General features: G+C 44.6%; 1 protein-coding gene across 2 annotated transcripts; it reads left to right on the top strand.

The window, feature by feature from the left end:
* Positions 1–24719, top strand: Gle1 (GLE1 RNA export mediator). Of its 2 annotated transcripts, none has more exons than XM_028883265.2 (15): positions 1–213; positions 2127–2351; positions 5326–5436; positions 6575–6723; positions 6946–7006; positions 7550–7804; positions 9160–9391; positions 10420–10532; positions 10673–10742; positions 14577–14719; positions 14815–15005; positions 16046–16175; positions 17680–17784; positions 20113–20195; positions 23621–24719. In XM_028883265.2, the coding sequence occupies exons 1-15, from the start codon at positions 115–117 to the stop codon at positions 23751–23753; spliced, it is 2100 nt and encodes a 699-aa protein (XP_028739098.1). In that variant the 5' UTR covers positions 1–114; the 3' UTR covers positions 23754–24719. The 2 variants fall into 2 exon arrangements, with proteins under 2 accessions (XP_028739098.1, XP_028739097.1); XM_028883264.2 differs by having other exon boundaries at positions 9160–9400.
* The last annotated feature ends 1867 nt before the right edge of the window (positions 24720–26586 follow it).

The following is a 26586-nucleotide window of genomic DNA, read 5'->3' as shown; positions in this document are numbered from 1 at the left end:
GCTACGCCGGACGTGGGGCGGGAAACCCGGAAGCGGAGCCGGCGCCGCCTCGGCGGCGGATTCGAGGGTGTGTTTTGTCAGTAGCGTTTTCGGTGGCGCTGCAGGTGGCCCGCCATGCCGTCGGAGGGTCGCCGCTGGGAAACTCTAAGGGCGCTGCGCAATTCCAGCAAAGGCCGCCTGCCCTACCACCGCGAGTGGCTGGTGCACTACGAGGTGAGCGGCGGCCGTCACCACGCGTTTAACACGCTCCCTGCGGAGGGCCGGGCGTGGAGATGGGCCGCTTTGCTTTTTTGACTACTGTGCACATAACTTTCTCGAGCCCGTCCTAGTTGATCTACGGCCCCTCCGCTTAACGGGAAGCGTCCTGCCCAGAGGCGTCACCATCACCCCAGTTCACTCCCGGGTCTGGGATCTTATCAGCCACGGCCTCTCTTTCTCTTCTGCTTTATAGTCCACTTGCTAGGACTACGGCTCTCAATCTGTGGGTCGAGACCACGTTGGGTCACAAGAGTCACCTAAGACCATCGGAAAACAGACTATTTGCATTATGATTCATAACTGTGGCAAAATTACAGTTGTGAAGTAGCAACGAAAATAGTTTTATGGTTGGGGGTCATCAGAGCATGAGGAACTGTATTAAAGGGTCGCAGCATTAGGAAGGTTGAGAACCACTGCACAGGAGCCCCAGGCTTCTTGGAGAGCATTTGATTTGACCTAACTCTAGTGTTGCCAGTGAAATGACTGGCTGACCTGCAGACAGGGGAGTGGTGCTCATAACTACTGTTTGCAAAGCCCTTCCGTAAAGTTTGTTGGTGGCTTTCTAATCAGTGATACACATTTGCCCGCCCACTGCCCTGGAGGTGTCTGAGTTTATCTGTATTAAAGGCTTGAACACTCTACTGTATGTGAGGATACCTTTGGACTCCAGACTAATGGTACACATGATAGTTGTACTTGAAAATTTCCCACGGGCTGTATTCTGTTTGATGTTTAGATTGCTTTCATATTTGTCGTAGTGAGGACCAGTGAGATGGCTCAGCTAGTACTGATGATTTGCTAGATGAGCCTGGACACCTGAATTCAACTACTGGAACCCATGTACAGTTGGAGGGAGAGAACTTTACAAACTCTGCGTCCAGACACCATGGCAATCCCCCACCACCATCCCTTGCACATACAAACAATAAGTTTTTAAAATTTGCTCAAATGTATGTTTACAAATTGTTCCTTTTGGACAGTGGTTCTCAACCTTCCTAATGCCTTAAACCTTTAATACAGTTCCTCGTGGTGCGGTGACCCCCAGTCATGAAATTATTTGGTTGCTACTTCATCACTGTAACTTTTCTACTGTTATTAATTGTAATGTAAATATCTCGTATGCAAGCTATCTGATATGTGAGCGCAAAGGGGTAGTGATCCATGGATTGAGAACTGGAATCCATTGGGAATGGGAGATTTGAAAGTCTTTTGTAGCTGATGCTTGCTTTGAACTCCTGACCCTACTCCCACTGCTTCCCTGATGTTAAAATGATAGGCGTGTGCCAACACATCTGACTTGAATCTGATTTTTTCTTAGAAATGTAGTCTGCGTCATTATTAAGAGTCCACTTATGCTGACGAGATAGCTCCATGGGTAAAGTTGGTTGCTGCATAAGCTTAATGACTGAGTTCAATTCCAAGAACCTATGTAAAAGTGGGTACGAGGACTGATCTACAAAGTTATCCTTTGACCTCTACATGTATACTGTGGCAGATGAGCCTACACACACACACACACACACACACACACACACACACACACAAATAGTAATAATAAATTTTTAAATGCTGTAAATAAAATAACAGCAGCAATAATAAACCACTATTGCCGGTACAGTGGCTTATAATCTCAGCACTTCAGAAGTGGAAGCAGGAGGGTCAGTTCAAAGGTCATCCTCAATTTGATACCCTGTCTCAAAAGCAAAAAGAAGAAGAAAGAAGTCCTATTGTATTTTCATCTCTGGTTGTTAATGCAGTTACTTTCTCTTCAGTTTTAACTTGCTTGCTTGGGCCCTCCGTTGTTCAGCAGTGTATGGAATGTCTTATATCAGTAGACATACAAATAGACTTAACCTTCTTCTCCTTAGGATGTTTTGGAAGAATGCACATCTCTTCCAAAACTATCTTCTTACTCTGGATGGGTGGTAGATCACATCCTACCCAACACCTCACCCCACACGCAAGAGAACTCTCCTTCCTCTGAATGTTCACCATCCTCTGGATCCACTTCAGGCCTGGACCAACCCTCACTCCTTAAGTCTCCTGTCAGAAGCACTCCAGAATCCTCCTCACCGTCACCAAATGGAACCAAGGTAAAGTTTGAAGACAAAACACCTGTTGGCTGAAAAATCGAAGTGTTTAATATAGTCACGTGACAGTGACGTTACCCTGAAGAAATGATTGTTTCCTATTGCAGCTGTTTGTAGGAACAGTATTTACCATATCACCCAGTGTGTGTGCCTGTAGATGTATGCACATGTGTGTGGAGGCCAGAGGTCAACTTTGGATATTTATTCTCAAGGGCCTTCACCTTGTTTTTCAAGACAGAGTTTCTCTGTGTAACAGCCCTACCTGTCCTGGAATTAGCTCTGTAGGCCTAGCTGGCCTTGAACTCACAGAGATGTGAGTGCCTTCTTAGCGCTAGGATCAAAGTCCTGCGCCACTGTGCTCCACTCTTCACCTTGTTTTTTGAGACAGTGTTTCTCATTGGCCTGGAGCTCACCAGTTAGGATTAACTGGATGGCCAGTAGTCCCAGGAATCCTCCTGTCTCCTCTTCCCCGGTGTTGGAATTATAAGTACATGCCACCATGCAGTTTTAGATGGATTTGGGGATCAAACCCTAGGCCTTTTTGTTTTCACTTTACCCACCAAGCTGTCTCTCCAGCCTAAGGAGAGACATTTTATTAAGAAAACCAGAGCTGGGCGGTGGTGCGCACACCTTTAATCCCAGCACTCAGGAGGCAGAGGCAGGTGGTTCTCTGTGAGTTCTAGGCCAGCCTGGGCTACAGAGTGAGTTCCAGGACAGCCAGGACTGTTAAACACAGAGACCCTGTCTCAAAAAACCAAAAAAGTAAATAAATAAATAAATAAATAAATAAATAAATAAATAAATAAATAAATAAAACCAGCGTGACACCAGTTATGGTGGTGCACACCTTTAATTGCAAAACTTGGGAGGCATAGGCAGGTGGATTCCTGTGAGTTCAAGGCCAGTCTGGTCTACATAGTAAATTCTAAGCCAGCCAGAGCTACATAGTGAGACTCTGTCTCAAAAAAAGAAGTAAAGTATTGTGCTTCTTGGCCTTTTGGAGAAGATCAAATGTAAATCAGTTAGGGCCAGCAATGGGAAAAGGGAGAGGGAGGAACAAAGTTGACATCATAGAAAACACAGTGGTTCTTGTGAAGGGGCCCCAAAATAGCTTGACCACACAGCAGCCATGACAGGCTTAAGGGCCTAGACACAGCTTCTGTGACAGGCTTACTGGCAGGCAACACCCAGATCCAGGAAAAGCCTTAAGCTGATAACACCCAGGGATCTACCCAGGGGTGAGGAAGTACCTGATGTCCCAAACCATTAGAAAAGGTGGCCAGATGTCCTTGAGTCTAACACACACCTGTTTTTGTTTTACAGATACCCTTAGACAATTGTCAGCCAATCAGGGTCCTGGACCCTGGAAATCCCCTCACCCCAACCTCTACTATGATAAAAACTCTGCCCCACCTAAGCTCAGGGCTCTCTGCTCTCACTGCTGTGTTGGACAGACAGAGGGACCAAGCTCTGGAGCTTGAAATAAAGGCTCTTTGCTTTTACATGTGGGATTTGGTCTCTGTGGTGGTTGGTGGTGGTCTTTTGGGGGTCCCTGTGATCTGGCCATAATAGTTCTAACCTGTTTACTGCTGTGGTTGGCAGTGTGAACCTGGGAGATTGGGTCTTAAAATAAGGCAGACTTAAGTCTCATATAATAGCCAACTTTTTTCAGAGCACCGGACAATTTATACTCTGAGGATTAAGGAGAGTCACTTGAGTAAAGTGTACAGTCACAAGGACATGCCACACATGGCAAAAACATGTTCTTCCATAGAGACAAAAATAAATAACAACCAGTTGTAATGAATAATCTGAAATAAACATTTCTATCTGCTACACATGGGAGAGGCAGGAAAGCACAGTCCAAGAACAGTTTTGTGTTTTGAAGAAAATGAGGTCACAAGATGCTTGTCTTATTTTGTTGGAATTTTCTCACAAGCGCTCAGAAATCCCCTCGTACAATTTGTACTGTGTTCTGACAGGAACCTAAATTATTTTCGTTATTGGTGATTTATCAGTCCATCATTGGTTCCTAAGTTGGATGTGTTAGGCTTTGGAACGCAAGCATTCCTCAAAGGATCCTGTGTTGAACTTTGCCCTCCAGGCAGCAATATTCAAAGGTGAGGCTTTTGGGAAGTGTTTGGATCATTATCTTCAGTAGATTAATACATTGCTGGGTTCATAATCTGATAGGGCACCAGGTTGGAGGGAGTGGGTCCTTGTCAGCTAAATCTAATCCTAAGCCCTTCCTTCCTCTTTCCTTTGCTTCCCGGCCACCTTAAGGTGGCTGCTTTTCTCTATCACATCTTCTGCTGTCATGTTCTGTCTTAGCACAGCCCAGAAAAAAGCAACAAGTTGTAAAGGCCACCAACCCCCAGATCATGACACAAGACTTACTAGTTAGAATGCTTGGTCTTATGCTCGTCCCACTATCTCTTATAACTTATAGTAACCTATTTCCCTTCATCTACATTTTTCCTCAGGAGCTTTCTACCTTTCATTCTGTGTGCCCTACTTTTCCTGCTTTCTCCGTGTCTGTCTGTCTGGCCCAGGGGAGTTGTGTTCCCCCTCCCCATATTCCTTCTATTCATTCTCTCTGCCCACCAGCCCCTCCTATCCCTCTCCTGCCTCGCTATTGGCTGTTCAGCTTTTTATTAGACCAATCAGGTGCCTTAGGTAGGCAAAGCAACACATCTTTACATAATTAAACAAATGCAGCATAAACAAATGTAACACATCTTACATAGTTAAAGTAATTTTCCATAACAAGTAAATCAAGTGGCTGTGTATAGAAACTTCTGAATTGGGTTCCAAATAAATCTTACTTTTGAATAATTTTCTAGGAAAACACCTAGAAAACTACAGTGACAGAAAACTAGCAAAGACATGATCTTTGTCTATAAAAGACAACATAAGTTTCCCATGTTAAAAGCTCATTCATTTCATTTATTTATTTTCTCACTCGTCTTCTGTTTAGATCACACATGAGTGCCAGCACACCGAACCTATTGCACTTCTTTCCTCCCGAGCGATCAAAGTGGAAGGCTGCATCCGAATGTACGAACTGGCGCACAGAATGAGAGGAACAGTAAGTGAGACAATGAAGCAAGGAAGGCCTAACACTAGAGAGCCACCTTCCACTAGACTCCCCCAGGGGGAGGATACTCACTACATGCTAATCAGGATATGTCACCCACTGAAACCTCACTTTGGAGGTAGGGTGATGTAAAGGTCAAGAGTGAACACCCTCAAGTGAAATCTGGTTCCATTTTCTGGTTGTTCAATTTTAACTTAGGCTTTCCTATATTCCATTTAATTCTCTAGAATTTGCAGATGATCCAGATGTGTCAGATATGTTTATATTATGACAGTTGTATTTTATCTTTTGAAAGAATAGCACTATTTTAATTAATTTGACTTTGGGACTACTCTAGCTTGTAAAATTAAGTTTTGCCTGAGTCTAAAATTGAAAATACAGTAAATTACAGTCCTAAAAAATGGCAAGAGCCTGGGGAGATGGCTCTGTGTAAGAGCACTTCTCTGTAAGCATGAGGACCTGACTTCAAATCCCAAGCACTCATACAGAATGGTTGTATTTGCCTGTAACCCCAGCATTAGTGGGGAGAGAGGCATATCCTGAAAGTTGACTGGCCAGCCACTTTTAGCCAAATGGGGAATTTAAGGTTCAGTGTGAGATCCCATGTCAAGACAATTAGAGAGAGTGATAGAGGCAGACACTTGACATCTTGCTCTGTAACTGTATACACACAACGTGATACACAATACTACATTACCACTGCCCCTCCATACACACACACACACACACACACACACACACACACACACACACACACACACACTGATAGAGAAGTTGGTTAGCATGCACAAAGCCATGGGCTAATCCCTGGAAGCATATGAAACTGGCCCCATGTCCATATTACCAGGGCTAGGGAGGTGGAGACAGGTAGGATTTAAAGGTCATCCTTAGCTACAGAACAAGTTTGAGACCAGCAAGGGCTACATGAAATCCTGTCTCAAAAAAAAGAACAGATAAAAGGGAAAAAAAAATTCCATCCAAGGATAAATGCTCCACACAGCTCTTGAGAAGCAAGCAGGTGGTTCCATGCACTGGTGTCTCTCGGGTGCTAAGGACTAAGCGAGGTGGTCAAGGAACAAATGAACCAAATGACTATGGCACTCTAAAGGCAGGTGCCGATCCTTTTCAGGAGGGCCTGAGGCAGTGGCAGGAGGAGCAGGAGAGGAAGGTGCGAGCCCTCTCAGAGATGGCATCTGAACAGCTGAAGAGGTTTGATGAGCTGAAGGAACTGAAGCTGCATAAGGAATTCCAGGACTTACAGGAAGTGATGGAGAAGAGGTGAGTCTTCCTGAGTGGTCGCTGCAAATGTCTGTGTGGTCAGCTTGATTGCTTTCCCAGAAAAATCCCAAGGTGAAAGTCAGTCCTTAAATATCAAAATAAAATAGGCAAAGAAGTTTCCAGCCTGGAAAAGTGACCAGCCTTGGGAAGAGGCCTAATATGACAGTGAGGGGGGCGGAAAACTGTCTCAGGAGACTTCCCTGACTCTGCCTTATTTATCAGTACCAGAGAAGCCCTGGGCCACCAGGAGAAACTAAAAGCTGAGCATCGCCACAGAGCCAAGGTCAGTGCCTGGGAGAATCGGCATGATTTTATTGGTGTCTGTCTCTAGCCCTCTGAATGTTCATCACATGATCAACAGCCATTCTAGAGACCTTGGTCCATGACCATGCTCCTGCATAGTGCTGTGTAGTTAGTTCTCATCACTGTGGTCAGATACCTGAGAAGACAATGGGAAAGGGGATTGTTTCAGCTACTGGTTTCAGAAGGTTCAGAAAGCCTCTGCTCTTTGGGTTACGCCCTTTTCTCCTTCTCTTCTGGGGCTCAGCCTGTGGGGATGGTACCACCCATATTCAAGTAGGCCCTCCTTCTTTGTTAATCCTCTCTGAAAATGTCCTCAGGAACCTGTAGAGGTATGACTTGCTACTCTCCTGGGTTCTTTTTCAAGCCAATCAAGTTGAAAATTGCAATTAACCTGTGTCTTGGCCTTGGGGAGTTTACTTCTTGCTCTAAGCCCCCCTGTGAAAAGCTGTAGCTCACCTAGGATCTGAGCAGTGTGGAAAGGGAGAGGTGCCCCCACTCAGCGACTCAGTGGCCCTTTCAGTAGATTCTCAACCTGAAGCTGCGAGAGGCAGAGCAACAGCGTGTGAAGCAGGCAGAGCAGGAGCAGCTTCGGAAGGAGGAAGGCCAGGTCCGTCTACGCAACCTGTACACCCTGCAAGAGGAGGTCCTTCAGCTTAACCAGCAGCTGGATGCCTCCAGTCAGCACAAGGACCTGCTGAATGTCGACCTGGCTGCCTTCCAGACCCGGGGCAACCAGCTGTGTAGCCTCATCTCCGGAATCATTCGCACCACCTTGGAGGTGAGGGATTACAGAATGACTGCTTCAGGTTAGAAACAAAGCTGCTTAAAGTCAAAGTGTACTTTGATTTACAAATGATGCCTCCTGGTTGGCTATTGGAAGAAATACCAGTCATTGCTTGATCGGTGGGGTAAGAACTGGTGACAGAGCTCTCTGGTAAAGCATTTGTTCGCTTCCATAGGTCCTGGCAACATAAAATGAAAACCTGGCAAGTAAGAGATAGTAATACATTTTAAAAAAAGATTAAATATGTTTTATATTCATATCTTTGTCTCCATACTTTATATTTAAATGTAAAGCTAGAGACGAAAGAAACATTAAGTACTATGGGAAAAAGAGGAGTAGTTGACAGTAAGTACAAGAAACACTGGGGTTATACAGGAAAATGTTGGTCTATCTAAGTACATAAAAGTTAAAGACGTTACAGATTAGGAAGTACTTACCATATACACTGAAATTTAATGTCCTTGATTCAAAGAATGCTCTTGTAATTTATGGAAAAGGATAAACTGCTTTCATTGTCTGCTTTTCTCACACACACACACACACAAAATGAGCAAAGGACATGACAGGCTGCTTTAAAAAACTGAAATGGGCCTTGCCACATGCCCAGCAGGTAGAGGCCTGAGCTTAGGCTGATGAACCTGAGCTCCTGGCTCACACGAGGTGTGAGAGGAGAGAGCCGACTTTCAGGAGTTGCCTGACTTTCATTTTCTTGCTGTATAGCTCAACATGGCTGGGAACTTAAGGCATTGCTCCTACATCAGCCCCTTGAGTGCTAGGATTACTGGTATATGCACTTTATACTTGATTTTGTCACAAACTTTTTAAAAAAGATTGCTCTGACCATTGTTGAAAGCATCAAAAACTCCACTGTTGGTTGCTATGGATGTGATGATGATACACCTTTTGTTGTTATTGTGTATGTGTTGTGTGTGTGTGTACATGTTTGGAAGTCAGAGGACAATTGTATGGGGTCAGTACTTTTCTGCCTTTATGGGGGTTCCAGGTGTTAAATTCAGGTTGTCAGTCACAGTTGCTAAGGAAGTACCTTTCCCCACTGAGCTATTTCAGTGGCATTTTTTTATTTTTTGTTTTTTCTTTGAAACAGTGTCTCACTGTGTAGCCCTGGCTGGCCTCAAGAGTTGCAGCAATCTTCCTGCCTCTCAGGTCTAGGCATGAGCTGCCGCTCTCTGATAGTAAATCTTTAAGAGAACAGGAAAAGAGTAGGTATTTGACCATGTATATGCACTGATCCAACAGTTTGACTTTAGAAATGTACTGTGTGTGATGTGACTTAGCCCCACGAGGTTATCTAGGAAATAAATGTTAATTATTGTCTCTCACTCTGACAGAGTGGTTATCCCACAGCAGAGAACCAAGCTGAGGCCGAGCGAACCCTGCAGGAAATGCGGGACCTCCTCTCAAATTTGGAGCAGGAGATCACCAGAGCCTATGAAGTCAAGAAGAAGCAGGATGAAGAGGAGGCCCGGGTCAAGCTGCAAGAATCACAGGTGCAGCAGGGGCCAGGGGCTCCCACCCAACCCCCTGTGCCCAGCCCAGGCCCAGCAGGAACACAGAACGAAGGTGAATTTGGTATGGATGCAGTCCTTTAGCTGTTTGAGTTTCAGGATATTTAAAAACAAAACAAACATTAGAGAGAGAGGAAGGGAGGGAGAAAATATATATCATATTACAGAATGGCCCAGTTTATCAGAACTTTTACATAATGTGTTTTAGTTGATCTGGAACCAATTTCAGATTCTAGCACTTTCCCCAGGGACTTGAAAAGCTTGTCTGTGTCTAATGGGTGTGTCATTCCAAATATTGCTACTGCTAAGTATTTCATTTTAAAAGAATTATTAAAGGTTTATTTATTTTTGTTTTGTGTGTATGAATGTTTTACCTTTGTATATATATGTGCCCTACATGTGTACCTGGTGTCCACAGAGGCCAGAAAAGAGCATTGGATCTCCTGGAATTGAAAGTACAGGGACTTGTGAGCTACTATGTGGAACTGGATAGCTCTAGTCTTCTCCAAGAGGAGCAACTGCTCTTTTTAGAATTTTTTTTTAAAGATTCTATTTATTACATATACAGTGTTCTGCCTGCATTTATGCTTGCACACCAGAAGAGGGCGCCAGATCTCATTACAGATGGTTGTGAGCCACCATGTGGTTGCTGGGAATTGAACTCAGGACTCTGGAAGGGTAGCCAGTTCTCTTACACCGAGCCATCTCTCCAGCTCTAGAATTTTTTTTTAAGGATTTTATTTAATGTGTGTAACTGCTGAACCACAATTTCTCTAACCCCACTGCTAAGTATTTGAAGTAATGTGTGCAGATAACCTTGTGTAATATGTTCGAGGGTCACATAGCAATGTGTTTAGCCAGACAATGGAATCTGTTTCTACTTGTCAAGCAGTGTGACTTTAGTAAACAACCTTTCCATGTCTGTTGCTTTACTCCTTAAATGGAGGTGGCAGTAGTATCTACTTCATAGTGTGATTGTGACCACTGAAGCATCCAATCCATAGTGCAGTGCTTAGAATAGTCCTAGCTCATATGGCATATTAAGTGAGCTCACTGCCAGTAAGGCCTGTCGTTTATTCTCAGACCTGCAGGTAAAGGTACAAGACAGTACGATGCAGTGGTATCAGCAACTTCAGGATGCGTCTGCCAAATGTGTGTTGGCCTTTGAGGGCCTGACCACCAGTAAGGACAGTCAGGTAAGGAGAGTTGGGTGGCAAAAATTGGGTGGTGTGCCCCACAGCCTGACGTCCTAAAAGAAGGTACTTGGCATGTCATGTTCCCTCGTCTTAAAGGCATGTGCTCGGATCTTTAACATACCACCATTCTCTTTTGGCAGGCCAAAAAGATAAAGATGGACTTGCAGAAGGCAGCCACCATCCCAGTGAGCCAGATCTCTACCATTGCAGGTGGGTCAGATGGTTAACAATACTGTCCTTCACTTCATTGGCTTACTTTTGCAAACTGATTGCTCTGAGGTTCTCACACAAAGTGTAAGCTGGGGATGTGGCTTCGTGGCAGAAGGCTTGCCGAGCATGTGCAAAGGCCTGGGTTCCGTCCCCACTGCCACCAAACAGAACAAGAAAATGTGTGTTCAAGCTGTGTTGCATTCCCGTTTTCTTCTGTTTTCCTCTTCAAACAGAAGATAGCTGGGTCTAGCAGTACAGGCCTGTAATCCCAGCTGGCTGAGGCTGGAGGATCATAAATCCAAGCTTATAAAGTACAGTGCAGTGAGACCTTATCTCACAAGGAAAAAGTCAGGAAACACTCAGGGATACAGCTAGCAGAACACTCAGCTGCTAGGCCTAACTCAGCCCTCAGTAGCATAGGAAAGAAAAAAGAAAGAGTATTTGTTGACTCTTTTGGGAGGGGTTCAAGTGATCTTATTGAGAACCTGGGGGGTGGGAGAGCTGGGGGAGGTGCTAAAGAAATGCTGCGGGGGTAAAGAGATGACATGCCAGAACCACTGACCAATTTTTAATGTTTATTTATTTTGGTTTTTTGAGACAGGCTTTTTCTGTGTAGCCTCAGCTGTCCTGGAAGTAACTCTGTAGACTAGGCTGGCCTCCAACTCACAGAGATCTGCTCATTTTATTTTTTAATTGGTATTGGAGGTTGAAGGCCTGGTGTCCTGTACTAGTGAGCGATTGATTCTAACTTGTTTATTTTATTGAGTTAGTGGGCCACTGTGTAGACCAGGCTGTCCTTGAATTCATCTTACCCTGATGGGTGTTCTTAGTTTCAGACATGTGCCACAACACAAGATTTTATTTATGTATATATGCATGTAACTATATGAGTGCATGTACAAGAGCCTATGGAGGCCAGAAGAGGGCGTTGGATCCCTTGGAATTTGGGAGCAGCCTCATGTAGGTCTAGGGATCTGAACTCTGGTTGGTCCTAATGATTGAGTAGCAATTGATCTTAACCACTGAACCATCTTTCAGCCCCTGATTCATTTTTAATAAGCTATTTATTAATAATAATTATTTAGAATGATTTTTTTACTTATTTTTTTGTGGGGAGGGTGGGGGAGACTTGATTTGGAGATAGGGTCTCACTATGTAGCCCTGGCTGTTCAAAAACTCACTCTGTGGACTCACTCACAGAGATCTGCCTGCTTTTGCCTCTCAAGTGCTGGTATTAAAGGCATGTGTCTGGCTTTTTTTATTTGTATTTTTGAAGTGGTACTGGTAATTTAACCCAGCACTTTATATAGACATACTAAGCAAACACCCTGGTCCCCCAGCTCTAGGATGGCTTTTAAGTATAAAGTTGAAAGTTACTACTATAAACATGAAGATAACTTGGGAGGGAAAATGCGAGAATACCAACCTAGGATATCACCTAGGATATACCTAGGATATCTTTGCTTTTGTCCTGCTTTGTCCTGTGTTAGCTTTCCAAACTCCAAGATTGACATTTTAATACTCTCCCCTCCAGAGATGTAGCAAGTAAGACCAGACTGAGGAAGACCCTTCTTTGGAGCCAGGGTTCAGTTTCACAGCTGTAGATGAGGAAGCCCCCATTACCGGCTGTACCATCAAGAAGTAGTAGAGCGGCTAGAGAGCCCTCCTTCTTGCTCTGGGCCTCATCACCCTCTTACCTTGTTGCCAAAAAAAGCACAGGAATGTTGTAGATTGTGCCCTCAAGGTCATTTGACCAAACTTACAACCCACTGTTGCCTGCAATTCTCTGTAGAACAGGGCAGAGTGGAAATAAACACATAGCATATTGAGGAATTTAAAGTGGTGTTTCCTTTGACAGTGATAGCAGAGGGTGACTACTCTCTCCCGCTTCTCCTTGTTCCTTACCCTCAGTCACTGCAGTCTTACTTCAGCTGCAGGGAAGTAAGCAGCCTGATCTCCTCAGAGGCTGTATTTACCTCTTGGTCTGATTTAGAGACTGAGGTGGCCTTCTTGTCCTAGTCAGCTCTTCTAAAAGCCTGCCTTTGGTCCCAGCCTTCCTGTCACCTGCAAGACTTTGTTGCTCCTGGCCATTCTCTCTTCTTCCTGAGATCGGTTCCTTTTGAGGCTTCTTTCCTTCAGCCTTTAAATGTGCTTAAGCGCTCATACCCCAGCACTGATTCCCTTGCTCTCCCGCCTCCCGATCACTTTCTAAGCGGCTAGTCTTTCTGTTTGGCCTTTGGACTACAAGCTTCTCTTGGAAACAACTCCCCTGACTTCTGCAGATGCTGCTTCTCAGGGTTCACCCACCTTTCCTTCCCTGCCTTTGTCTTGACTGTAGTGCTTCCCAGGGGCCTGCTGTCACCACAGTTCTGTTGTTCCTCTAACCTCATGGTGTCAAACATTACTTTTTACCAGTGACACCTCACTCTGTTCTGGGTGCATTCCTTTCTTCCAAGCTTCAGACTCTAGTGGCCACATTAGGCACTTCTCTGCCTAGATGTGTCTCAACTCCCTCCTAACTAGTTTATCTTCTCTGTTTCCTTTTCCTCTTGCTGGAAACGGAAGTAATCTGCATGTCTGTTCCCATACTGCTGTTAGTCTGGTAAGACCCAGCATGCTCTGGAATTAGTGCTCAGGAAGGTTGAGTGAGCAGGGGAAAGAGCAGCACATGTTCTTACCACTGAGCCATCTCTTCAGATCTGTGTAGACAGATTTATTTATTTTTATATTATGGGTGTGAGTGTTTTAGTGTGTGTATGTGTGTACCATGTGTGTGCCTGGTGCCTTTGGAGACCAGAAGAAAGTATTAGATCCCCTGGAAATAGAATTATGCACAGTTGTGAGCTTCCACGTTGGTTCTGGGATTGAACCTGGCTTCTCTGGAAGAGCAGCCAGTCCTCTTAACCACTGAGTCATCTCTCTCTAACTCCTATTTACTTATTTTTTAAGATTTATTTTTATTTATTAGTATGTGTAGGTATATGCTTGTAAGTAAAGTGTCCTCCAAGGCCAGAGGCATTGTATCTCTTCAGAGCAGAAGTTATGGGTGATTGTGAGCCACCCACTGTGGGTGCTGGGAATCAAATTTGGGCCCTCCACAAAAGCAGTATATATTTGTAATTGCTGAGCCCTCTTTTCAGTCCCTCCACATTGTTTGGTGAGACAGTTTCTCACCGAACCTGGAACTTAACATTTTTAGCTAAACTGGCTGGTCAGTGGGCCCCTAGGATCTGCCTGTCTCCCCCCTCCTAGTGTTGGGTTTACAAGCATATGCTGCCACACTCGGATTTTCTGTGGGTGCTAAGGATTCAAGCTCAGCTCCTGCTTGTGTGGCAAGCACTTTAGCCACTGAGCCACCTCCCCAGCCCTGTTATATGCCCATCTGCAATAGTGTGTGGGCTGAGAGTCTAAACTTCTATACAGATGGATTTTGATAGATGCTTTGCTCTGTCACTGCATTGTAAAAAAGATGGATGTTAGCCGGGCATGGTGCTGCACTTGGGAGGCAGATCTCTGTGAGATCAAGGCCATCCTGATCTACAAAGTGAGTTCCAGAACAGTTAGGGAGGTTACACAGAAAAGCCATGTCTCAAAAAAAAAAAAAAAAAAAAAAAACAACAACAACAAAAAAGAAGATTGACATGAAGTTGTATATTATTGAGACAGGGTCTCATGTAGACTAGGCTGGCCTCAAACTCATTACATGGCCATACTCAACACAAACATGAATTCTGCTCTTTGTACCCTTCCTTCCCAAGTGCTGGAGTTAGTGTGTGTGTACAACCATGTCCTGCTGCGGTTTTATTTTTTTGTTGCTTTTTCTTTCCTACCCAGGTTCAAAGCTGAAGGAGGTCTTTGAAAAGATCCATAGCCTGCTCTCTGGAAAGCCTGTTCAATCTGGTGGGCGTTCTGTGTCTGTCACTCTTAACCCACAGGGGCTGGACTTTGTCCAGTACAAACTGGCAGAGAAATTTGTGGTGAGAAACCTTGTTGTTGGGTAAAAGAAGCTGGTGGAAAGTGTTGAGCCTTGCTACGATAATAATTTGAAATTGTGTCATCTTTGTGTTCCTAGAAACAAGGTGAGGAGGAAGTGGCCTCTCACCATGAAGCAGCATTCCCCATTGCAGTGGTGGCATCTGGTATCTGGGAGCTCCACCCCAAAGTGGGAGACCTCATCCTTGCTCATCTCCACAAGAAGTGTCCCTACTCTGTTCCTTTCTACCCAGCTTTTAAGGAAGGGATGGCTTTGGAAGACTATCAACGGTGAGATCGTTTTCTCCTCTCTCACTCACTCTAGGGAGAGTAGTCGAATATAAGAATCTGAATCTGTTTTCACTCTTTCTCACAGCTCCTTCTCTGTACTTTAAATGTCCTGTCAGAAACACAATGTCTTGAACCATGATTGGTATTGCACATCTGTAATTCTGGGATTTGGGAGGTTAAGGCAAGTGGGTTTTCAGGTTACCCTGGGCTATATAGCAAGAACCCCGTCTCACAAAAAAAAGGGGGGGGGGAGTAATGTCTTTCACAAAAACTGGATGTCTTTTGGATTTGTAGATTTGAGGGGGTATTAATTGATAATCCCCATCACTTACTGGAAAGAATACTGGATCTAGGACCCTGAGTCTTAGAATTTTTTCATCTTACAGCTTTGCAGAATAGGGTAAATCATTTAGATCTCATTGAGAAGCTGCTTTAGTCAGGGTTACTATTGCTGTGATGGAACACCATGACCAAAAGCAACTCGGAGGACACAGTTCTTCATGGAAAGAGCAGGAACTCAAGCAGGACAGGAACCTGGAGACAGGAGCTGAGGCAGAGGCATGGAGTGGGTGCTGCTTACTGGCTTGCTCCTCATGGCTTTCTCAGCCTCCTTTTTCATAGCACCCAGGACCACTAACCCAGGGGTGGCACCACCCACAGCAGGCTGGGCCCTTCCTCATCAGTCACTCATTAAGCAAATGCCCAACAGACTTCCCTTTCCCTATAGCTGTTTTATTTATCAAGGTATTTTCTCAATTGAGGTTCCCTCTTCTCAGATGATTCTTGGCTTGTATCAAGTTGACAAAACTAGCCAAAACTTAGGCAGTTTCCTTATTTGTGAGTTCACTGGTGAATTTGCTTGAAGAGCTAAATTTTATATAGAAATCTAATCATGAATACCCGTGCTTTGTACAGATATAATAATATGAGTATGTAATAATAATGCAAAGTGCAACTAGTAGTACCTTAAGCCATAAAAAGAAACCTCTTTGTCACCCTCATTTTGGCCTTGTCATTCTGAATTTTATCTTCACATATAGGATGCTTGGCTACCAAGTGACAGATTCGAAGGTGGAGCAACAGGACAACTTTCTAAAACGAATGTCTGGGATGATCCGTCTGTATGCTGCCATCATCCAGCTCCAGTGGCCCTATGGAAACCGGCAAGAGGTAGGTAGAACAGCCTGCTATTGATAAGGCGTGGTAACCCAGCATCCACAGCAACTGCACCTTGGTGGTAGTCTGCTCTCTGTTACTAAGAGAAACAGCTTATAAGGAGGAAACCTGTACTTTGCTTTGTGATAGCCCATGCATGGATTAGGACATTTGTGAGAGCCTTCTGTCTCACTCTCCCTTGGTCCAGTTGCCTTTGGAGCCACCGTGAGACAAAGCATCATGGCAGAAGCACGGGCAGAGCAAAGCTGCTTATAGCAGTTGGCTAGTGAAAGATGCAAAAAGCTTTTGAGGGGGTTCTCAGTAAGTATCCCCTTCAAGAGTATGTCCCCAGTGACCTAGCTTTCCAACTGGGCTCCACTTCTTAAAGGTTCCACACTCCGTAGTACCACAGGCCGGTGACCAAGCTTGTAACTCAGTCTTTGAAGGCTCTTGCAGGCTGTCCTTCAGAGAGTCTATACTGTGGAATGATGGGTAAAGAATATGGTAGCCTCATGGCTAAAATATAGCCTCTCTATATCTTAGAGAAGTGGATGTTGATTCTTAGGCAACTTTTTTGAATCAACAAGAGAGTTCAGCTGCTCCCTCAGCTGAAGCCATAAAGAACTAATCTTAGAACAGAGTCCACAAGTCATAACATTTGTAAAAGTTTGGTCAGTTGTGGTGTGTTGCCTGTAATTCCAACACCAGGAAGCTGTGGCAGAAGGATTGCAAGCTCCAGATCACTCTGGACTGCACAGTGAGACCCTGTCACTACAATACCAAAATGAGACAAATAGTCAGGCGTGTGTGGTGGGGGAGCATAGTGACACTGACACGCCTTTTTTTTGGTTTCTCGAGACAGGGTTTCTCTGTGTAGCTTTGCACCTGTCCTGGAACTCACTTGGCAGCCCAGGCTGGCCTCGAACTCACAGAGATCCGCCTGGCTCTGCCTCCCGAGTGCTGGGATTAAAGGCGCCGCCACCACCGCCCGGCTGTGACACACCTTTAATACCAGCATTTAGGAGGCAGGACAGTGAATTCAATGCCAGCTCGGTCTACTTAGATGCTCCAGGCCACCCAATCCTAGTGAGACCCTGTCTCAAAATGAAAACACCAAAAAACAACCGCCCCAAACCAAATCAACAGCAACAAAGTCAGGCGAGGTGGTTTACCCCTACACTCCCATCTTGGGAGAGTGGGCCAGGGAGGATTGCCATGAGTTTGAGGTCAGCCTGGGCTACAAAGTTAAGACTCTATCTGAAAAACAAACCACAGATTTCCTGAACATGAAGCTGGTGCTGGTATATCAAAGGAACCCTGTAAAGGATTTGTGGGAGCCTGCACATGGATCAAAATATTTCAAAGAATGACTTCCTTAGCTTTTGTTCTTCCTGCTCTGTCGTGTATGCATGGACCGGATGCTCTTGGGGTTCCTGTCTAATGGTTGAGTGATGTGCATGGAGAGTTTATTCTGTGACTAAAATGAAATGATGTCATGACGCAGCTGCTTGCCTTCCAGGCTCATCCTCATGGCTTAAATCATGGCTGGCGCTGGTTGGCACAGATCTTAAACATGGAGCCTCTGTCGGATGTGACAGCCACTCTCCTGTTTGACTTCTTGGAGGTAATTCCACTATCCAATGAGAGAACGCCAGCGGTTGAGGTGGCCTCAGGACATGGGTAAAATGAATGGGGAAGCACCATAGAAGTGGGGCCACGCAGTGGACAGTGTTGGGCTGCTGTTACCCAGCTTCTCCCGAGCCAGGAGACAGGCCTGGCTGCCACTTTTTCCCTCACTGTCCTTGACTTCTCTTAGACTAGGATGGGCCATTTTCTGCTCTTTATACTGTCTTGGATTGGGGTGTCCCTGCAGGCTTTATAGCTGGCAAGGAAAACAATTCAGTTGTGGGAAGAATGAAACTCAGTTCGGCCTGGTGCTAGGCCAGGACTTGGAGTCTGACACCAGCTCATATATTTTTGCCATATTTAAGCATAGCACAATTTTGGAAAAAAGTTTTCAGATAATGACTCAGCCCTGTGAGTACAACAACACTTAAGACATGTTTACATTGAAGCTCCTTACAAAGTACACATGGCTTCATCCATAAGATGGGTTCTTGTTGACTCAGAAACAGTGCTCAAGATAAGGGTCTAGGGAGAATGACTGAGTTTGTCAACACAAGGCCTGTGGGAGTCAGGATTGGTCTGGCTCCGTGATAACACAGAAGTCACTTAGGCTGTTGTACGGTACAAATGGCATCTCTCACGAGGATAGATTTAGTTTTGGTTTTTGGTTTTTTTTTTTTTTTTTTTTTTTTTTTAAGACAAGGTTTCTCTGTGTAGTTTTGGAGCCTGTCCCGAATCTTGCTCTGTAGACCAGGCTGGCCTCAAACTCACAGAGATCCACCTGCCTCTGCCTCCTGAGTGCTGGGATTAAAGGCGTGTGACACCACCACCTGGCAAGGATGAGTTTGATGACCTAGAAATAATACTCAAGGTTTAGGGGGAAAGGGCCTGGGATAAGTAAAACGTAAATTCTGTAAGATACAGGCTGAGCCTCGCTCATCAGACAGCAAAGGATGACCAGGTCGTAGACTACGTCCATTCGCAGCGTTCCAGGAGGAGAGGTTAGAAACCTTTTTCCTTTGAAGGATGCCTGTGAGTTTAACTTCACTGGCTTCTCCTTTATCAATCTGCGTGCACAAGCACTTTCCGCCCTCTACAATAGTGTGTATCCTAGTGTAAGTAAGAGCAGGCTTCATTCTAGGGATAGAGAATTGAGTAATGGAACTATGGTAGACTGTGCAGGCGAGTCTCCTGAGACACTGGAAACAGGAACCAGATCACCAGGCACCAACACACTCTTCCTGGGTCTAGTCTTCCATAAATGTTCTTGCTTTTTGAGGCCCCTTTCCTTGCTTCTCTGTGCACTATGAGGACTATCCTGGGCTGTCACCCAGTCTCAGTTTGGTTACCCAGTGTGGAGGGATCAATATCCCACTGTTCTCATGACTACTTTCTGGGGAGAAAATGCAAGCTTGGGTCAGATATCTCCCTCCCTGGAACTCAGAGATCCTCTTGTCTTTGCCTTCTGAGTGATAGGAGAAAAGTATTCACCACCACACCCAGAAGAAGGAGCTGCTTCTGAGATAAGCTTCAGGGAACTGGGAATGGCTAATCCCAGCACAGGGGAGGCTCAACAAGAGGATCACAAGTTTGAGACCAGCCTGAGCCACTCAGTGAGACCTGGCCTCGAATGACTGAATGCTGAGAGTTCATGCCCTGACAACACTGAAGCCCTTAGGCCTGTAATTGTAATAGCTCCTAGTTAGGATATAACTCCTGAAGTCATGGTGTGTCAACATTAAGCCTGAGTCTGAGACAAGCAGGAGCTAAGAGGAACGCCATGCTATTTGTTAAGCCTCGACAGGTGACTTAAGTGGGAGTATATAATAAAGTAGAAGAAAGTTGGATTTTCTTTAATGTTATGAAGGGACTTAAGGTCTTATGTGGGCTAGACAATGCCCACAATTGACTACATCCCCCACATAGAAAGTTGGTTCTTCTCCACTTACTCCTTAGTTAGTAAGTGACAAACCATGGCTGAGATGTTTTCCATCTATTCCTTAGTTAGCTAAGTGATGCCATGCCTGAGATGATAGGAGTGATAGGCAAAGGAGTAATTGTGTTTTTCTCATGAGTTGATTTTTGTTCTCTGCTCACAGTTTTGTTTTGTATTTTTGTTTGTTTATTTTTTATTTTTTTGTTTGGTTTTTTTTTTTTCAAAGCAGGGTTTCTGTATGTAACAGTCCTGGCTGTCCTGGAACTCACTCTATAGACCAGGCTGGCCTCGAACTCACAGAGATCGGCCTGCCTCTGCCTCCTGAGTGCTGGGGTTAAAGGGTGTGCCACCAGCACCCAGCTACTCTCATAGTTTTTACTTTCCCTCTAGGTGTGTGGGAACGCCCTCATGAAGCAGTACCAGGTCCAGTTCTGGAAGGTGATACTTCTCATCAAAGAGGACTACTTCCCCAGGTACAGGTTTATTGATCAGCCCACTGGGGAATTAGTAGGTAACACTTGAAAGCCAGGTACCATGAATTCCTAAGTGCTAGTGCATTGTGTGTGTGTGTGTGTGTGTGTGTGTGTGTGTGTCTTGCTGAGTTTTTATTTTCGTTTTCTTTTGTTCTTTTGTTTATTTTGAGTCTCTGTAGCCTAGTCTGTCCCAGAACTCTTACCAATCCTGTCTCAGCCCCTTTTTTTTTTTTACTTTTATTTATTCCTCTCTCATACAATATATCCCAACTGCAGCTTCCCCTCCCTCTACTCTTCCTTCCCCTCCCCCTCCAACTCTCCCTCCTGCAAATCCACTCTCCTACCCCTGCTCCTCATAGAAAAGAGCAGGCCTCCCAGGGACATCAACTGAACACATCACAAAGTACATTAAGGGGTTGGGGATTTAGCTCAGTGGTGGGGCACTTGCCTAGCAAGTGCAAGGCCCTGGGTTCGATCCTCAGCTCCAAAAACAAAACAAAACAAAAACAACCAACAACAACAAAAAAACAAAGTACATTAAGACCAGGCACAGACCTTCACATCAAGGCAGTTCGAGGCAACCCAGTAAGTGGAAAGGGATCCCAAGAGCAGGCAAAAGAGTCAGACACCCCCAGTCCCACTGTTAGGAGTCCCCCCAAAAACCCCATGCCAGTAACCATAACATATATGCAGAGAGCCTATCATGCAGGCTGCACGATTGCACGTTCAGTCAGTGTGAGTCCTGTGAGCCCTGCTTAGTTGACTGCAGACTGTGCTCTCCTGGTGTCTTCACTGGCTCCCACAATTCCACCTCACCCTCTTCTCTGGGGTTTGCTGAGCTCTGAGGGGGAGAGATCCGATGGAGACCTCCAACCTGGGCTGACTCTCTGCCTGATGTTTGGCTGTGGATCTTGTGCATGTTTCATTTTGAAGTTATATTTGTGTGTTTATTTGTTTGTTTGGTTTTGGTTTTTCGAGATACGGTTTCTCTGTGTAGCTTTGCGCCTTTCCTGGAACTCACTCTATAGCCCAGGCTGGCCTCGAATTCAGAGATGCACCTGTCTCTGCCTCCCAAAGGCTGGGATTAAAGGTGTGCGCCACCACTGCCTGGCATGTTTGTTTTGTTTATTGGTGGGGCTGGAAGTGGGGCTTATGCATGCCACAGTGTACACATGGAAGTCAGGACAGCATATGGAAACTGGGTTTTTCCTTTCACCTTGTGGGTTCCTGGGGTCAAACTCAGGTAAGTCAGGCTTGGTGGCAAGATCTTTAACCCCCGCTGAGCCATCTTACCAGCCCAGTCTGTGATAATTTTGACTTAAGTGAACAATGAGCTAGGGTCAGTGGTTGAGCATGTGCCTAGCATGAGCAAGGGCCTGGGTTTGATCTCATGATGTGGACCCCAATCTGTTTAAAGATAATATTGCTGGGCAATCATGGTACACACCCTTAATCCTAGCACCCAGGAAGCAGAGGCAGGCAGAGTTCAAGGCCACCCTGGTCTTACAGAGCTAGTTCCAGGACAGACAAGACTAAACAAAGAAACCCTGTCTCAAAAATCCAAAAAAGAGGGGTCGGGATACCTTTCTACTCATCCTTCTCTTTGATTTTTTTTTAAAGAAATTTATTTTCAACTGTGTGTATATATACTTGAGAATGTTCACAAACACAAATACACACACGATGTATACAAGTGCCTTCAAAGGCCAGAGGTGTTGGAGTCCCCAGAGCTGAGTTACAGGCACTGTGAGCTGCCCTTCATGGGTGCTGGGAATTGAATTCAGATCCTCTGCAAAACCAATAGATACTCACCACTGAGCCATCTCTCCAACTTTTTCTTGTCTTTAATGTTTGAGTAAATGATTTTGTACTTTAATGAAAGCAACTTTTAATTATTGTTTCTTTAAAAAATTATAAATTATGGAGACGTTGAAATAAGTAAGATATTGGATGTTGGGTATGGGTGATAGGGCACTTATCTAGCACATTCTAGGCTCTGTTCACACCATTATATGCATTCACTCACACACCATTGAAAAAATACTGGCTTTTTTTTTTTTTTTTTTTTTTGAAGAAGGGTTGGGACAAGATCTCACTCTGTAGGCCAGGATGGCCTGGACCTCAGCAGGCCTCCTGCCTGAGTCACAAGTGCTGAGATTACAGGCTTGAGCTACCGTGCCCAGGTGTAGGGGTGTGTGTGTGTGTGTGTGTGTGTGTGTGTGTGTGTGTGTGTGTGTGAGAGAGAGAGAGAGAGAGAGAGAGAGAGAGAGAGAGAATGAAAGAGTTGGGTGTACACATACACGTGTAAGTCAGAGGTCAACATTGGGTGTTTCTATTACTCTTCACTATTTTTTGCAGTAGTTTCTCTCATGAACCTAGAACTCTGATTTGGCCCCAAGCTCTAGGATTATTGGTGCATACCCCCACCTCTGGCTCTTAGGTATGTTCTGGGGAGGGAACTCAGGTCCTCATGCTTATACAGCATGCGCTTTACCAACTGAGCCATCTCTCCAGTCCTTTGTTTGTTTGTTTTTATTGTTTTTTGAGACAGGGTTTCTCTATGTAATTTTGGCACCTGTCCTGGAACTTGCTCTGTAGACCAGACTGGCCTCGAACTCACAGAGATCCACCTGCCTCTGCCTCCCGAGTGCTGGGATTAAAGGTGTGCACCATCACCGCCGGTTGCCCTTTTTTGTTTTGGTTTTGGAGAGAGTCTTTACTCCCTAGCCCAGGCTAAACTTGGAACATATATATATATAGCCAAAGGTGACACTTAATTCCTGCTGTGTGCTAAAGATTAGTGTATACAACCATGCCTGACTTTGGTGTGTTTAAATGTTATTCCTAAACTTCCCCATATGATCTGGGATCATGATTATAAGTAGTCATGAATTTCATGAACCATGGAGTTGATTTCGTCATTAAGTCAGTTGGAGAAACTGATCTGCCTGCCAGATTGCCTGACTGGTGTGGTTTTCACCCATTCACCTTGAAATACTCTTCTGAATTCATTGGGATTTCAAGTAGGGGGAGGCCTTGGTGGAACTTACCCTGCCTGATCACAAAGACCTCGGAAAAGACCAGCATGTCCTCCTCCTTTGTTCCTTCAGAAGAACAGCCAGCAATCTTCTGTTGTCGTTTTGTTCTGGTATTTTGAGACAGGGTTTCTCTCTGTAGCTCTGACTGTCCTGGAACTCGCTGTGTAGACCAGGCTGGCCTCAAAATCACAGAGATCTGCCTGCCTCTGCCTCCCAAGTGGTGGGATTGAAGGTGTGCACCACCACCACCGCCCGGCACAGCCAGCGTTCCTTAGAAGAGTCAGCAGATCTAGTCCTCGCCTGACCAGAGCATGGAGATGTGCCACAGGTGGGATTCACATCTCTCTCTCCCTCCCTCTCTCCCTTTCTCTCTCCCTCCCGTGACAGAATTGAAGCCATCACAAGCTCAGGACAAATGGGTTCTTTCATACGTCTGAAGCAGTTCTTGGAGAAATGTCTGCAACGCAGGGAGATTCCTGTCCCCAAAGGCTTTCTGACCTCCTCCTTCTGGCGCTCCTGATGTCCTCCATCCTCAGTCATCACATCGCGTTACATTGTGTTGCAGGAAGGGCAACAATAAAGCAACCGAGACAGCGGGTTTGGAAGAAATCATGTCAGATTCAGAGCTTCGTCAGGGTGTTTTGTAGATATCTGTACCATGTGACTGAGATTGTCATAGTTCCCAGCTTTTTGCCAGTTTCTTGTCAGAGTTTGTAGTTCCTGTAGGTGTCATGGACAGAGCAACAGAGCTGGCCTTCCTTACTTTCATAAGTTATGGGAGAGGTAAGAAGGGGCAATTGGCTGCATCCTTGTCTCTAGGATCTTTCAGAGAGTTGGGGATACTTTATCTGTTTCCCTCTGACCTGGAGCGAGCTCACCGTTTTCACGTCCACCCTCTGCCCCATCCCTTTTCAAACACATACTCAGAAAGTCAATCTCTTAAGACTCCCCTAAAGTATCATGTGATGTTTGAGGCCAATCTCTTCTGTGCAGTCTGGGTATGAGGTAAAATACTTCATACTTTATGGCTTGTAAACTACTTTTATATTTAGAGGACATATATGATGTAGGCATGGACTGAACCTCAGAGTGCATCAAGTTAGCGGGTGTGTGGATCAGGACTAGGAACATGCAACTATAGAGTGCTCTCCGTCTTCTTGATCTGGAATTTGGTCCCTGGATAGCTGAGGATGTTGTATGAGATCAGGTACCTTCTTGTTTTTCTCACAGAAATGAAGATGGGCTGAGATATGCCTTGCAGCATTAGGTGTGGGCTGAAGATCATTAGCAGTGAATGCATTGGTCATTAGGAGGAGCTGACTATATCAGATGGAAGTTGGTATTTGTTTTAGTAATAGATTGACTCTCTGTGTACTGCAGAGGGCCTTGTGTGGTGGGTGTTTATTGGTTCTCTTGAATGGCCTAAGCGTTTCAATTGTTGACTACAGTGCCCCAAAAAGCAATAAAGCTTGAATTTTCAAAAATCCTCTGCTATTATGTGGTTGCCTCAATATTATCTGTGTCCTGTGAGCAGTGTATGTAAATCCTATGGACATGGATGTCTACAGGTCTAGGTATGGAATATGTATTTCTTCCTCTTTATCTTCATCTTGGAAAAACTGGGTTTGTATCATTCTTTTTTTAAAAATGATGTCCCAGTAACTGACTTTGATCTAGCAAGAGTTGTGGAGGGTTGAGACTCCACATTTTCCTAGCCTGCAGGAGACCTTGGGCTCCAGCTGCAGTGCCTTTCCCCAGGAAGAAAAGTTAGAATATTAAGTCCTCTAATGTAACAGAACACTATGTATACTTGAGTCAGCAGACTGGACTCCATTCATTTTTGTTACATTAAAAATGTAAAGTTCTAGTCCTTGAATGCTATTATTATAAACTATTTAGGATAATTAAATGCAGGTTAGTAGTTGGTCATCTTTAACAATCAGACTGGTAGTCATGTTAGGTCCGTTCTCAAGGTCAGAGATATACTTTAGATAGGTGCTCTTCAAACACTTCAGAGACCTGCAGAACATGACATTTAAGATATTTTAATAACATAAGGCTTTTCTTGATAGTGATATATGTCTGTTCCTAGCAGCACCAATCTACTTCAGAGAAGATGATGGGCATAGAAGAACCTCCATATAGTTTACTTTCATTTGTGGCAAAGTTAGTCATTGGGCAAGAAACTGCCCTTGCCTCAACTGCTGACAGTATGGTGTCCAAATTGAATAAGCAGGACACAAAAGAAGGCAACTGCTGAGCTTTGCCAAGACAAGGTAGGACAGTCCTTCAAAATTCAAAAACACAGGAAAGTTTTAGACATGCTAGGCCTGTAGGCCAAAGATGGATGCCCCATCGTTGCAGAGGAACCTGACTGTCCAGGATGTCTCTGTCATTTCTATGGTTTTGGAAGTTATTTGCTCTGCACTTCCTGTTTACTCCAATAGTTTATCCTTCTCAAGTCTCTGATGGGGTTGAGGAATAGTTATACCATTTTCTTTGTTACCAAATTCAGAAAAGAAACTTAGAAAAGAGTTGTAAAGTTTATAATGTTGAGAGACATAAAAGCTTAAGTTATCTAAGAAAATATTTTAATGTCTAAAAAGCCTTTTTTTTGTTTGTTTGTTTTTCAAGACAGGGTTTCTCTGTGTAGTTTTGGTACCTGTCCTGGATCTTGTTCTGTAGACCAGATTGGCCTCAAATTCACAGAGATCTGCCTGGCTCGAGATCCTCTCAAGTACTGGGATTAAAGGTGTGTGCCACTGCCACTTGGTGAAAAAAAAAAAGATATTTTTAGGCTGGTAATACAAGTTATGATGGAAAGTGGGTTAGTAATAAAACTTTGAACTCATCAAGATAGGATAGATACTAGAGTAATTTCTCTGAATTTGTCAAATACAAATGGACTGGACATTGCAAGTATAATTCTTTTTTTTTTTTTTGGTTTTTCGAGACAGGGTTTCTCTGCGTAGCTTTGCGCCTTTCCTGGAGCTCACTTGGTAGCCCAGGCTGGCCTCGAACTCACAGAGATCCTCCTGGCTCTGCCTCCCAAGTGCTGTGATTAAAGGCGTGCGCCACCACCGCCCGGCCGCAAGTATAATTCTTACTTGATTATTGTTTTTGTTGTATATAGTTTCACTATGTTAGAGTTAAAACCTTTTTATTTAGACAATACCTAATAATTGTTCTTATTGTATATAGTTTTTCTGTGTTAGAGCTAAAGCCTTTCCTTTTTATGTAGACAAACAGGGCAGAGGGGGCATGTTGTAGAATATTTGATCACACTGTGACACTCGAGACTGTTAATAAAGTTAACCTTGAATTGGGGGTAGAGTAAGTGACTAGCTGACCAG

Source organism: Peromyscus leucopus, chromosome 4 (genome assembly GCF_004664715.2).
Source record: "Peromyscus leucopus breed LL Stock chromosome 4, UCI_PerLeu_2.1, whole genome shotgun sequence".
NCBI lineage: Eukaryota > Metazoa > Chordata > Mammalia > Rodentia > Cricetidae > Peromyscus > Peromyscus leucopus.
The sequence above is the reverse complement of the archived record's forward strand: the minus strand, read 5'-3'. Positions and strand labels throughout refer to the sequence as shown.

Bases quoted from the DNA above. Each gene is read 5' to 3' on its own strand.
- Gle1 (XM_028883264.2), top strand. From the start codon at position 115: ATGCCGTCGGAGGGTCGCCGCTGGGAAACTCTAAGGGCGCTGCGCAAT. The intron at 2,352-5,325 runs GTAAAGTTTGAA...TCTTCTGTTTAG, and splicing joins CGTCACCAAATGGAACCAAG to ATCACACATGAGTGCCAGCA. The intron at 6,724-6,945 runs GTGAGTCTTCCT...CTTATTTATCAG, and splicing joins CAGGAAGTGATGGAGAAGAG to TACCAGAGAAGCCCTGGGCC.